Source organism: Rhamphochromis longiceps, linkage group LG2, assembly GCF_057381845.1.
Source record: "Rhamphochromis longiceps isolate RC_006_pf linkage group LG2, R_longiceps_female_GT1.1, whole genome shotgun sequence".
Taxonomy (NCBI): Eukaryota; Metazoa; Chordata; class Actinopteri; order Cichliformes; family Cichlidae; genus Rhamphochromis; species Rhamphochromis longiceps.
Genome location: NC_140558.1, coordinates 12,354,941 through 12,369,896, shown reverse-complemented (window position 1 = coordinate 12,369,896; position 14,956 = coordinate 12,354,941). Strand labels below are relative to the sequence as shown.

The 14,956-nt window shown below is 44.1% G+C and overlaps 2 protein-coding genes across 2 annotated transcripts in view; one reads left to right on the top strand and one right to left on the bottom strand.

Moving 5' to 3' along the window:
* The window catches only part of LOC146677036 (protocadherin-9-like), a 164,140-nt gene that overhangs the window by 70,297 nt on the left and 78,887 nt on the right, over window positions 1-14,956 (top strand). The window lies entirely within an intron of this gene.
* Window positions 5,012-6,427, bottom strand: LOC146677037 (uncharacterized). Its single transcript, XM_085380960.1, has 2 exons — window positions 5,617-6,427; window positions 5,012-5,193 (listed from the first exon to the last, which is right to left on the bottom strand). Exon 1 carries the CDS (start codon window positions 6,238-6,240, stop codon window positions 5,791-5,793), a length of 450 nt encoding a protein of 149 aa, XP_085237086.1. The 5' UTR covers window positions 6,241-6,427; the 3' UTR covers window positions 5,012-5,193; window positions 5,617-5,790.

Genomic DNA, 14,956 nt, shown 5'->3' with positions numbered 1-14,956 from the left:
GACCCAACCTGTCCAACCTGCTTTATCTTACACTTGTTGCTGTTAGCTTCATTGTTTGATTTCATATGGAAATCATAGAGTTGTATCTACATGTATGCTTAGTCTTCAAAAAAGATAACATGTTTTTATTTAGAGAAAAAGTCTAAGAATATTAAAAAAACCCAAAAATAACAGCATTAGTGTGCCAGTACTTTTACTTCAACCACCCAGCCATCCAGCTATCCAGCCAATACATGCCAGGTCACTAGCAGCAGTCAGGTAGTCCAGATGTTCCTCTCCTCAGCAACATATCCCAGCTCTGTCTAGGGTATTTCAAGGTCTTTTAAGGCCATATATGATGCATAATTCTGATCAGATGCCTGAACCCATTGTTTGAGTTCCTCAGCCTGTCTCTAAGGATGTACCCAGGCACCATACAGAGGAGGCTTATATTCAGTCTTATTAAATCAGTTTCCATCCCAAAGCTCATGACAGCAGGTGAGGGTCAGAATGTAGACCAACAGGTAAGTTGGAAGTTTGCTCTTCAACACAACTTCCCATTTCAGTCACCCAGCAGCTCTTTAAAAGTGATGTCAGACTATTACAAATTATTAGTACTGAGCAATGCACATTACAGTTTTTTTCTGATTGCTTAAGCACATTTTTTGTAACTATTGGCTAATTTTGCAAAACTCTTCACACAAATAAGAAAACCTGTCACCCAATCATCAAAACATTGTAGTTCTCTTGCAAAAGCAAACACAGCTAGATTAACTCTTCACACCTTCGTAAAAATGGTGTTTCCGTATCAAACAGTACACACAAGCCATCATCTACTAAGCACACAATGCGCCAACTGCACACTGATGGTATGAATACAAAACACATCTGGCTTTTGCTTTCTCTGTGCACAAGGTAGGCTATGTCAGTTTGAGCTCATACTTCTGTCATAGATCCATAAGCATAGAGGGATCCAAACTTCAAGTACTGCTGTTTATTCAAACACATCAAAACAAACACAAGTGTTTATTTCCAAGTATAGGATTATTTGCAATCACCATAATGACTATATGGGTTACTTGGTCTGCAGTGAACATGCTTCCTCTGCCCCCAGCATCTGGTCATCTAGCAATTCTGTAAAGTAACAATTTCAGTATTTTTACATCAATGGTATTGGTGTGTTTCTCATTGGCATATGGCAGTGCTACAAATCTTTGTGCGAAGTGACTGTACTAACCGATTCTCATTTCAAGATGTCCTTATGGTACTTGCTACAGTGTAGCGGCTCGAGTTAGGCTGGACCTGTTGGCCAGCTTCCCTCAGGGTCATTCCACGGTTGATTACATGGTCCACTATTGTAGCTCTGATGTCATCAGCAATTCTATTTCAGAATCAGAATCAGAATCAGAATACTTTATTGATCCCTGGGGGAAATTATTTTTTGTTACAGTGCTCCATTTTAAACCAACATTAAGACAAGACAGACAATACGCTAACTAAGAATAGTACAATATATACATATATATACATACATACATACATAAGTCACTTATAAATAAATATTTGGAAAAGAAACATGTGTAGTTGTAGCAGCAAACAGTGTGTTAAGTGGATGCGTTGTACAGGGAGATGGCCACAGGCAGGAATGATTTCCTGTGTCGTTCAGTGGTGCTTTTCGGTAATCTCAGTCTCTCACTGAACGAGCTCCTGTGACTGACCAACATGTCATGGAGTGGGTGACATGTTTCTTACTCTTCCTACCCTTCCTCTCCCCCCTCCTCATCTTCCTCTCCCCCCTCCTCGTCTTCCTCTTGCTCCTCCTTGTCCTTGTCGTCCTCTTCATCCTACTTCTTCACCTCCACGTCCTCTTCCTCGGCCTCCTCTACTTCTCACTCTTTCTGCTCCCTCCATTGTACTCCGCACACACAGCTTACCTGTATTATAGTGCTTAGGCTGATTGCAAAGTGAACTAATTATCTAAAGAAGTTTTCACATGTGAAAGTGTGCCAGACAGTTGGCAAATTAGTGTTAATGATAGCCATACATGTGTATGCTTTTGCTAGGAGTGTGTTGGAAATTTGGTAATTGAGTGTCGTGCAGTGAATTGTGCCTACAGTTTTGCAAAGTGTGTGTTACAAAATTGCAAACTGAGTGCAAAGCAGTTTTTGTGCTTTTAGTTTTGCAAACTCAGTGAGTGGTTTTGCTATAAGTCTGAATAGTTTTAGAGATTGTGCTACAGGAATCACAGTTAGGGTTTAAGCATTCAGAAAAAACTGTAAGACAGAGTAACATTTGCTGCTGATTCCATGTGACGATCTTGCCATTTAGTGCTGGTGGTCCTAAACAGAGGCTCTCTGTAGCTTGGAGTCTTGTTTGTGGGCTTTTTGGGTTTGCGTCCATCACCAAAAGTTGTGCTTTGATTCATATGTAGTTATACCCAGTCAGTAGTAACACACATTTATACTATCCATTTGATTTTCTCTTATCGTGCTCATTCAAACAAATATATGTGGATGTAAGATAAAAGTTATTTTTCAAAGTCCAGTCACACAACAAGGACAGATCCTTGAGTCTGTGGCTCTTCCAAATGAAGACGTTTCTTAATCCCACCTGCAGCGCTCTGATGGCTCTGTTGTTTTCCTGTAAGTGAACACAAAACTGAATCTGAATCCCTGCAAGATGTGATGTGGGCAGTGATTCAGAGAATGAATGAAATGAAAATGAATTAGAAGGAAGAAAGACTAATAATTTCCTTTGTAGAGCACTTTGACAGTGATAGAGAAAAGTAGACAGGAAGCTGGAGAAGGAGGGGGAGAACTATATGGAGCAAATGCCCTGCGGAGGACTCAAACACAAGCATCTGCAGGAAGAAGTTCAGCTTTCAGGCCATGGGGTGCATGCTCTGCCAAGTCAGTTACAGGTGTAGCACTGTGCATTAAAACTATCTTCACATCAACTAAGAAAAGTGATTGTAACTGACTGCTCCATAGTGAGGATAATGCCCATCACTAACCGTTTTAAAAGGAGAAATTGTTGTCTTTTGAATCAAATGAATGAATCAAATCTTCTGGTCAGAATTTCCAAATAAAATTAGAGTGAAAAACAGGATCCGAAGAGTTTAGATGGTTATGCTTAGAGCTTCAGGTTACAGTGACAGGATTTGCATCAAGCAAAAAATACCCAATCAATCATGCGCTCTTGAGTTGAGCTAAATCTTTTGGGAGAATTGTGATTGCGATTGTGGACTGTGATTAATATGTGCCCCTTTGCCTTGACCACGCACTCCCAGCTAAAACAGTTAGAAGCAGGACAGCATATAACTCAAAGGTCTTTGTAAGTGTGCAGTAACATGCACATGAGTCTATATTAAGGTTCTTATCATCTGCAGCCAGTGGTGTCCCGATTTATTACTTTCTCAGCCACTCTAGGCCTGTGATGGACCCAACCTGTCCAAAGTGTACCCTAATAGCTGGGCAAATTCGAGCATCCCCCCCAACCCTGATTGCAACCTGCAACATAAATTCTCCAAGGTGAGGTGTATTGCTTCTAGGCAAATTTTAAACCAAACTCTGAACATAACCTGCTAAAGATCCAATTATGTGAGAGCTGCTTGGCATAAGTTACCAGAGTAAATTTAAAAGAGAGCCACCTTTGTAACATTAAAAACTCTGTAGGGTGGACATGTCTTGCTAACCGATTAGTCTTCTCTTGTAGGAAGCTTCTCTGGATAGTCCAGAAACCTGAGCCCGGATATTAATCTTGATGTAAACAGTGCCAGACAGCATCATGTAAAACATTTAAGCCCTGTGGTTTGGAGAAACATTTAAACTCACACAGTCTAGTCCATATAATTCTTTGCTCTTTTACATTTATTGTCATGATCCTGGGTCCTTTTGACCCAGCGTTTTGTGTTTTCTCTTCGCGATTTTGGTTCTGTTCTCTAATTGGTGTTTACCCTGTTCCCCCACGTGTGTTCCTGTTTTATTGTGAAGGTCTGCGTCTTATGTGAGTGTTTTCAGTTTGCCTCCCTGGTCTCGTCATGTTAATCACTCCCAGCTGTGTCTCCCACCTGTGTGTAATCTCCCTGTGTTCTCTGAGTGTATTTAAGTTGTATTTTCTGTCTTGGTAATCGCTGGTTCGTCTGTGTTGTTTCCCCTCGGTCTCCCTGCGTCTCCCCGTATGTATTTCTCCGGACCTCCCTGCATCCTCATTCTGGTTTGTCTTATTAGTTTACCCAGTTTAGGTTTCCGGTTTCATGTTTTGTCGCCACCACTGTTTGTACTCACACCCCTGTAAATAAACACTCATCTGCACCAGAGCTGCCGCATTTTGGGTCCTATTTCATATTCCACACGGCTTGCCCCGGCAAACCGTGACAGTACGAACCAGCCACCATGGACCCAGCGGCAGTGAATCCGTCCGAGGAGCTCCAGGACGACATTGCGTACAATGTGGAGATTCTCCTCGGGCTATGGCTGGAGAACCCTCCAGAGGAGCTTCGTCGTGCCGTGGAAAGTCAGCTACAATGGCTCTTTTCTGGCCTGCCATGGCTTCTGCAGTCGCTTCCTCCGACCATGCAGGCTTTTCTCCGGCTCACACCGCACCTTCTCTCAGCCACTCCTGCCTCGCTGCCCGACTCGCCGGATGTGATCTTGCCCGGCCCGTCGGAGCCGTCTGCGGGGAGGAAACGCCGATCGCGCCGCAAGCGCGCCACCCCACAGCCGGACGTTCGGGCTTCTAAATCGCCGGCTGTGGTGAGTGAGGACTCTTTTTCATTTTCGGACTGCATGACTGTTCATTCAGGGGCTGCGTTTTGTGTGGCGGATGTCAACGCGAGCTGCTTATCGCCTGTGCAGCTACCGGCAGCTAAGTTAGCTCCCCCGCAGCCACTCTCAGCTTGGTTAGCTCCCCCGCAGCCACTCTCAGCTTGGTTAGCTCCCCCGCAGCCACTCTCAGCTTGGTTAGCTCCCCCGCAGCCACTCTCAGCTTGGTTAGCTCCCCCGCAGCCACTCTCAGCTCGGTTAGCTCCCCCGCAGCCCGTGCTCCTCTCAGCTCAGTCTCCTGTGCCTCCTTCAATTCAGTCTCCTGTGCCTCCTTCAGTTCAGTCTCCTGTGCCTCCTTCAGTTCAGTCCCCTGTGCCTCCTTCAGTTCAGTCTCCTGTGCCTCCTTCAGTTCAGTCTCCTGTGCCCCCTTCAGTTCAGTCTCCTGTGCCCCCTTCAGTTCAGTCTCCAGTGTCCCCTTCAGTTCAGTCTCCAGTGTCCCCTTCAGTTCAGTCTCCAGTGTCCCCTTCAGTTCAGTCTCCAGTGCCACCCTCAGTTCAGTCTCCAGTGCCGCCTGTAGCGCAGGCCCCAGTAGCTCCAGTGCCGCCTGTGGCGCAGGCCCCAGTAGCTCCAGTGCCGCCTGTGGCGCAGGCCCCAGTAGCTCCAGTGCCGCCTGTGGCGCAGGCCCCAGTAGCTCCAGTGCCGCCTGTGGCGCAGGCCCCAGTAGCTCCAGTGCCGCCTGTAGCGCAGGCCCCAGTAGCTCCAGTGCCGCCTGTAGCGCAGGCCCCAGTAGCTCCAGTGCCGCCTGTAGCGCAGGCCCCAGTAGCTCCAGTGCCGCCTGTAGCGCAGGCCCCAGTAGCTCCAGTGCCCCCGCTACCCGTAGCTCTGGCTCCAGTATCACCGGTTTCACTCATTCACTCCATGCAGGGAGAAAGTCTAATTTCACCTCAAGGTGCTTTTCATGGTTCAGCCGCCATTGGCACAGTTTGCCGCTCCAGGGCTTCCCCAGAGGCTAGGTCTCAGTCCCCGGCTGATTCTGAACCCCTGAAGTTTATGCAGCCACCTGAGAACTGCACCATGTCAGCGTTTTCTGGGCAGAGCCAGTGCTCAGTGCATCGCCAGTTGCCTTCGTGTTTGCCAGAGGACTCCATGACTGCTGGCTTAGTGGTGACTTCTGCTGGAGGGTCCGTGGGACCGCTCCGGCCTTCGTCTCTAGTCTCCGCTGGAGGGTCCGTAGGACCGCTCCGGCCTTCGTCTCCTGTCTCCGCTGGAGGGTCCGAGGGACCGCTCCGGCCTTCGTCTCCTGTCTCCGCTGGAGGGTCCGTAGGACCGCTCCGGCCTTCGTCTCCTGTCTCCGCTGGAGGGTCCGAGGGACCGCTCCGGCCTTCGTCTCCTGTCTCCGCTGGAGGGTCCGAGGGGCCCGTTCAGCCTCCTGCCTCCGCTGGAGGGTCCGAGGGGCCCGTTCAGCCCGTCCAGCCGCCTGCTGTAGCTCCATCATCATCCTCGCCTGCTGCAGCTCCAGGGCCTTCAGCCTCACCTGGTCCAGCCTCCGTGTCTTCAGCCTCGCCTGGTCCAGCCTCCGTGTCTTCAGCCTCGCCTGGCCCGGCCTCCGAGCCTTCAGCCTCGCCTGGTCCGGCCTCTGCCTGTGCTTCGCCTGGTCCGGCCTCTGCCTGTGCTTCGCCTGGTCCGGCTTCAGCCTGTGCTTCGCCTAGTCCAGCCTCTGCAGCCTCGCCTGGTCCGGATCGCCATCGCCTGAGTCGCCGCCGTTGCCTTCCGCGCGGTCGGCCCCCTGAACTGCTCCGTCATCTCCCTCGTCGCCGCCGTTGCCTTCCGCACGGCCGGCCCCCGGACCGCCATCGCCTGAGTGGCCGCCGTTGCCTTCCGCACGGCCGGCCCCCGGACCGCCATCGCCTGAGTGGCCGCCGTTGCCGTCCGCACGGTCGGCCCCCCGAACTGTGTCCACGTCGCCGCCGTTGCCGTCCGCACGGTCGGCCCCCTGAACTGTTTGGACTCCTGTGCTGTCGGCCCCCTGGCCGGCCCCCTGAACTGTTTTGGACTCCTGTGCTGTCGGCCCCCTGAACTCTTCTGTTTTGGACTCTGCTTTTTCCTGTGTTCTGGTGTGCTTCGTTTCTTTTGGTTTTGGACTCGTTTTTTGTTTTTGTCTTTTGGCCTTCTGGTGCTCCGGTTTTGTTTTGCATGCAGCTCCTGTACACAGGGCTCGAAGCAAATAATAAAACGAAGCAAAAACAAAACAAACAAACAAACAAACAAGAAAAAAAACTTTCCACCTTAGATAAGTAACTACATCAAAGCAAAAGAATCAAGAGGTTTATTTTTTTTGTTTTTTTGTTTTTTTCTCTTTTCATTCTTGATTTATATATTTTTCTAATACTCTATTTTTAAACATATTTTTAAACAAGGAAAATGAACTACACCTTTTTAAATCACTGTCATAACTATTCCACAGGTTAACTCCTCTAACAGAAACACATCTCTGCTTTATATTTGTCCTCATCTTGTTTTTTTTTTTTTAAAGAAATCTGTTCCCCTTAAGTCATATTGACTCTCTCTGACTTTGAACAGCTTCTGAGTACTGCGGCAAAGCAAGTTATTTTGTGCTTTATACATTATCTGTGCCATTTTTTATTCAACTAAATCATAAAATTTCAGGGTATTCAGATTAATAAACAAAATGTTAGTTGGTTCTGTATAGTTTGATTGGTTTATAATTCTTATAGCTCTTTTTTGTAACTTGAAAATATGAAGAGTGTTCGTTTTATATGCATTACCCCATATCTCCAGACAGTAAGTCATATATGGAAGCAACAGAGTACAATAAAGTGTGTATAATGATTTTTTTGTTCAGGACATACTTTGTTTTATAGAGAATAGCAATGGTTTTTGACATTTTTGTTTTCACATGGTTTATATGAGACTTCCAACTCAGCTTATCATCAATTATCACTCCAAGAAATTTATTTTCGTACACTCTTTCAATTTCAATTCCATTAACCCTTATTTTAGATACATTTTTCATTTGTCTAGTGCCAAAAATAATCAATTTTGTTTTCTTTATATTTAATGATAACTTATTTACATCAAACCAGTTTTTTAATATATTTAACTCCTTTTCCGCTGTAGTCAGCAGCTGTTCTAGGTTTTTACCTGAGCAGTACAGAGTGGTATCATCAGCAAACAATACACATTTTAACTCATTCACTGCCAGCCATTGGCAGTGAATGAGTTAAACCCATTGACTCATTCACTGCAATTGACGGCTATAGACGTCAATGGCAGTGAATGAGTTAACAGTTTGGAAATGCTACATATGTCATTTATATATAATATAAATAATTTAGGGCCCAGCACAGAGCCCTGAGGAACACCACAAGTTACCTTCAACTGCTTAGATTTTACATTATTGAATTCGACATATTGATATCTTTCATCCAGGTAACTTTTCATCCACTTGTATGCTATGCCTCTTATGCCATATCTCTCTAGTTTATTCATTAATATAGAATGATCAATTGTATCAAACGCCTTTTTTAAGTCTATAAAAACACCAACATATATTCCTTATTATCTATAGCATTAGATATCCCTTCAACAAGTTCCATCACTGCCATCGAAGTGGACCTTTTCACTCTAAAGCCATATTGGTTATCACTTAGGAGATTATGCTTCTCAATATATCTATCAAGTCTATTAACAAATAACTTTTCTAAAATTTTTGAGAACTGTGGGAGTAGTGATATTGGCCTATAATTGGTAAACTGACATCTCTCTCCGTTTTTATGGATTGGAATAACTTTTGCTATTTTCATTTGTGAGGGAAACACACCAGTTTGAAAGGACAGATTACAAATGTATGTGAAAGGTTGCACTATATATTCTATAATACTTTTAACTAATATCATGTCAATACCAAAACAGTCAGTGGACTTTTTATTTTTAAATGTCTTCACAATGTTAATTATTTCTCTATGAGTTACAGCACCAATAAACATGGAGGACACATTCTGAGTAATATGTTTATTTAGGTCGTTATTATTTCTTGACTCTGGATTTACGCAGAGAGTTGCTTTACTGTAAACTGTTCCTCCATATACATCTGAAACCTATGTAATAGCTGACATTTACACCGTGTAGAAGAACACAACACATTATACTGTCATATCACAAACCATCCATGCGTTAATAAAGATGCGTAAATGTGCGCATCTCTGAGTTTTTCTGCTGTGAAACTGAATTAGTGTTATTCACTGCGATTGCTGTCTCAGTTCGAGTTAGAAAGCCTTGCTATGAGGATGTCTCATAGGAAATGTTGCACACACAGCTGATGGTGCACCTGCTGTGATGGGCCGATAGAGAGGAGCAGCCACACTCATGGATGAAAAGATCATCCCTAACATGACCAAAGATTCACAGAACTTGTAGTTCTTGATTGCAGTCCATGAGGCTGTAAAACAATTTTCAGAGCTGAATCATTTTCACATAGAAAGTCTGATGAAATGGAAACAAAGGGGACAGCATGCCTCCGTCCCTGCATGGATCATTGCTCAACCTCTGGGTGACCAGCAGGTTGCTGTAAATACTAGCAGTCAGCCCCAGACAGGAAAAAACAATTCAGCACAACTACTGTGTTTTCTTGGTCATACGGAGGTCGCCGTCCTATTTTTACACTACTGTGACTGAGGACTTATGTATGTTTCACCAGTGTTATTTATCACATAGGAGCTATACATTTAATTCAACTAGAATATAAGGCACATCAGGCAATGTTCTAAAGCAGGGGTCTCGAACTCCAGACCTCGAGGGCTGGATTCCTGCAGGTTTTAGATCTGTCCTTGATCCAACACAGCTGATTTAAATGACTAAATTACCTCCTCAACATGTCTTGAAGTTCTCAAAAGGCCTGGTAATGAACTAATCATTTGATTCAGGTGTGTTGACCCTTGGTGAGATCTAAAACGTGCATGTCACCTGCCCTCGAGGTCTGGAGTTCAAGACCCCTGTTCTAAAGAAACACCAAGGACTACCAAAGGCCTACTGCCACAAAGAGATCCAATGTAGACACAAGAGGCCATTTTCCAAATTTGCAGGTTTGAGATGAGCCCTGAAAATATGTTACAACACATGAAAAGGTTCATTGATGCAGGTTATCTCACAAACAAGACGAAACATAAGAAATTAACCAAGGAACAGCAACACTGAACAACAACAGACCCATATCTTCTGTCCTACTGGACGTGGTAGATGTCAAAAGCTGTGGTTGGCTTCAGCCTTGTTTTAAAATGAGTGTGCAGGAAACACTAAAGAGTCAGGAGTACTTATATTGCACTTGCTAGCTACAGATAAAATCTGCTGCATGTTAATAGTTATCATTTCAGCCAGCAAAACCATTATCAATCAGATAACAATGGGATGTTTATGTGAAAGGCTGTTAGTGATAGTTCTTAGAAATGTAGCAGTACATGTTCTCAGATGTTAAGCAGTGTGATGTAAATTTTATGTACACAATGAAATGCTTATGAACAACAGCAAGCATGCAAATGCAGCTAGAACTTCATTATTTCACTTCTCTAAAACCTAATTGGCTCTTCAAAGGAAACTCTGCTTGCAGCAAACATTAAATATCAAACAGACTGCGTGTACATGTATCCGTGTATATGTACACAACCATACACGACCTAGAAAATACAAGACCAAAAGTGAGCCACCTTTTTGTTGCTTTTTTTCAAGAAGCTTTCTTGAATGTTACGTTGAAGGCAGCTGGACGTCTTATGTTCATGAAGATGTTTCACCTCTCATGTGAGGGGCTTTGAAGAATGGTCACCCCAACCCTGATGCCTTCAACTTAAGTACTTAAGACTACCGTGGCCTGGATGACTGAGAACTTGCAAAGATAAGCAGCTTTCCTGCTTGCACAGGGTTAAAACTAAAATGAATTGTTCAAAAGGTGACTTTGAAGGGCCACGACGCATCTTTTATTCAGCACAGCAAAGTAATTTTTTTTTAAAGAAAAAATACATAGGTGACTAATAGGGATGGGTATCGAAAACCGGTTCTTGTTGAGAACCGGTTCCCACTGTTTCAATTCCTTGGAATCGTTTGCCACTTTTAAAAACGATTCCCTTATCGATTCCAGTCGCCCCGAATGACGTCATCACGTTGAGTAGCGTCTTTTACCCAGTAGGAAACACGGCGCCTGAGCGGCACAAACGCTCAAAAGTTTGGTTACACTTTATGAGAAAGGATGACAACAGGGCAACGTGCAATACTTGCAGAGTAGAGATTTCATCAAAGGGAGGAAACACTACGAATATGCAAAAGCATTTGCTCAAAAAACACGCGATTGCTTTCAACGAATGTCGTGTTTTTGATCCGCTCCGGACTAGCGAAGCTCAACCCAGCAACAGCGGTAGCGTTTCCACGTCCTCTCCCGTTAATACTGCAGGTAACTAATCAATTAGCATTGCATATTATGTTAGCGCGATTTACCTTATTACAAAACCTGCTATTACTGTGCGTTGCATTTAGATAACCATGATGAGAGAGACAGAGTCTGGCTGGCTCAGATGCTGGCAGTTGTCGCTGCAGTCTACCGGTAGCGTCTCCTTTCAGGCCAGGATAGACGAATGTCACCCAGCAGTGTCTAAGTTTGTGGTCAAAGGCTTGCACCCATTTGCCACAGCAGATGCCCCCGATTTCACTTTGGTAAGTGAATGTGTTTAATTGTAGGCAGGGACATTACTGGATATTCTTGTGTAATTGCTACAGAATAATTTATGTTAAACTTTGTTATTGCTACAGAAGAATATTTATTTTATTATTTTACATATACATTTTTTTCCTGGGGACCCTGTGACACCCCATTGAAGAGCCGTAGGCTGGATCTCTTAAGATCTCACTGTTGGGTTTGTAAGGCCATGTTACTCCAAAATTTCTATCTTGTTCAAAGAGAAGATATAAAACACAGTTCTAAGCTAATCGACTTTAGTGTTCTCCTTTTTTAAAAAAAAGAATCGATAAGAGAATCGATAAGGAATCGAATCGTTAAACAGAATCGAAAATGGAATCGGAATCGTTAAAATCTTATCAATACCCATCCCTAGTGACTAACCACTTGCACTTCCCTGGTTTACAAAATGAATGCAGCATCCGTCTGCTCAGAACATTCTGTCCAAGATCCAAATCAAGCGATTCTTTCTGTTCTGGTTGTTTCTCTGATGTCACAAGGAGCCGTTTGACCTCACAACGTGACCCGAACCTCTGTCTGCCCCACAGTTGGGTTCATCATTATGAAATTGCGCCTTCCATCCCACCTCACATCATGGCAGCTCGACCCCGAGATGAAGCAGAGCAGCCATGAAAGAGGGGACGTATAAGGGCCTTAATTCATATTCATCTGCCAAGTCACCGCTCTGTGCTGCTGCCGAAAGGGGATCAGAGTCCACTGGCTGATCCAGCCAATTAGGGAAGCCAGTGTGAAGAGAGGGCAGCGGGAAAGGAGGTCTGGATGGGGTTCATTTGGGCCTGTTGTCACAGCAACACAAGCTTTGATGTTCCTGTTTTATTGTGAGGGAGGGAAGGAGATGAGAGCAGACAAAGAGTAGAGGGAGGTCACCGCAAAGAAAAGCGATGAAGGTAATTGGACGAAATCTGTGACAAACATAAGAGAGGGCTTTTCTGTCAGGTCTGCCCCCTTCGCCATCCAGGAAGTCAACAGCCCGGTGATGTCTGGGCCCCATTTGGCCCCGAGCCTTTATTTTGCAGGATTTTGCTCAGATCATGGGGTTTCAAGAAGGAGAGACATCAGGACTGAACAAAAACTGATGGCTAATCTATGCTGACCCCTCTGCTAATCCACTTATTTGGAAGGTATTAACATAAGGATCCTTCCAAAGTTAATAAGGTTTTCTCCCATCCTACCTACAACACAGCAGGAGGAGGAAGAGCCGGACGCAAAGCGCCGACCTCCCCTTGGTGTCAACATCAACAAATATTTTGGTTTTTTTTATTGGGAACATTCATTCATCAGTAACACTGTCAGACCCACTGTTGTCTCCAGCTTTACTTTGTTTGACCATAACCTGCTACCCACATGACTTTATCAAAGTCATGTGGGTAGTACTAAACATATATATTTTTACATATCTTTGAAATATAATATTTTACAGATGCAAAATGATGCCCGCTTCCTTTCTCGCTCTGTTACTCTACAGCAGCTGCTGAAAGATTCTCTGCATCACTTCTCATCAAATCTAGAAAAGTTGCTGCCTAACAAAACTCGTAACGAGTTCCCGAACAGAAAGCAACCACAGAACATGAATAAGAATAAAACAGATGAGAACAGGAAACTCATAGCAGCCGACAATTTCAGCTTGATACATTATGCTGAAATATATGGATGGAAAAGTAGGCGAAATTGAAATGGGGAAAAATGCACAGCTGCTTTATTAGAATGTGACAAAACCAGCAGCCAAGCAAATAGAAGGAAAACTGCGTACGATATGAAAACGCACAATGGAGAGATGAAATACGTGGAGTGTGAAAACAGTAAAAACGTCTGATTTGTGCAGAATGTAAACGTTGCATCTTTGACGGGATGAGAAAAACCCCTCTGTTTGATACAGACGAGGAAAAGGATGAAGAATTAAACTGAGACGGAGGGAGGAGGTCAGAGAGGAGGAGGGGGAAAAAGGTTTGAATGAGGGGAGAAGAGACAGCGGACGGAAGGATTAGACGGACGCTGGCAGGTAATCCTGGAGGAGGAGGTCGTTAGTCGGGATCGAGCTAATTAAAATGTGATTTGTGCTACAAGCAGCTTACGGCCTGCTGCACGAGAAGAAACATGGAAGGAAAATGAATAGGACGGGAAAAGAATAGACTCCTGACACTGGGAAGCCTAATGTCATTTTTAAATGACAGTATTGTCCTTTTTCTCCCTTCCTGTGTATCCACAGAGGGATGAGCATGGAGCTGCTTTCGTTTCATAAAACAGATGCTCATCACTTTTATCAATCATAAAACCTCTCTGCTTATTGGCCACACTCTCTTTTTTGGCTCTCGGTTAATTTACTCATTTGGAATCTTGAATATTCTTTATAGAGAATTTAAAAAAAAAAAAAAGAAGCATGCTTTGCCATGTCACAAATTGGAACATTTCACATTTGCTTATCGGTTTACCAGTGAAAAAGTAATAAACTAAAGTAGCAAAATATTCCGATAAATTAATAACAGGCCAATAAAGTCTCTACATCAACTCTAAAATTGCCTGTGAGAAAGATGTAGACTGCTTTGCTGCAGAGCCTGTCCAGGTAAACTTCACACCGTGTCCAGTTTGAGGCGAGATAACCTCGAGCTCCCCAGAATCAAGTGCGATGGGAATATTACACAACAGATACATATCAAGAGGAAGCTTTACCACCGTCGCATATTCATTTTCATCAGCTGCTGTTTGATAGAATCCTCCTCCTCCTTCATTTTTCTTGCGCTCCATTTTTCTCGTCCTCCTCCTCCTGCTCAGTGAGGCAGTAGGATATTGGATTCAGAAATGTTTCTGTGTCGTATTGATTTCTGCTTTCAGTTCAGAGCTGCTCAGACGGCCTTGACGCCTGTCTATTTTTCCCTGTGTACATTCAGCTTCTTTTCTCCATCTTTTCTTTTAATGATTTACCAGTTTTGGATTTGCACTGTGAAGTCCACCGTTAACCAAGCTAATAGAGGCTGGGAGGTCAAAGGTGATGCGTCATGTTACATCATTTCCACAAAAATATCTGTATTTCAGACCCAACCAGCCGATTGTACTGTGTGTATCCAAAGGCTGTAAAATGCTACAATAAGTTGATCGCACGTGGCAGATTTGCTACGATGATTCTGATTTCCATAGAGCTGAAACAATCAGCGATAATACAGAGTGAGCGATGAAGGATCTGGAGATTAAAACAGACCTTTTAGTGCAGGTTTAATTGCAAGCTAAGCTGACAGATCAAAAACATCGAGAAATCAGACTCAGTTTTTCGTTGCTCTGCTGACTGAAGTAGAACGATCCAGTTGTTTTCTCTGCTGTTTGGATTTGGCCGAATGAGCCTGTGAGATTTAGCTAAATAGATTTAAAAATATCCTTAATCACACTCTTGGCATGTGGGGACTGTCAGAAATAACATTAAAGCGAAGGGAAGTATACTAAATGGAAGCTGCAATGCTGTGAT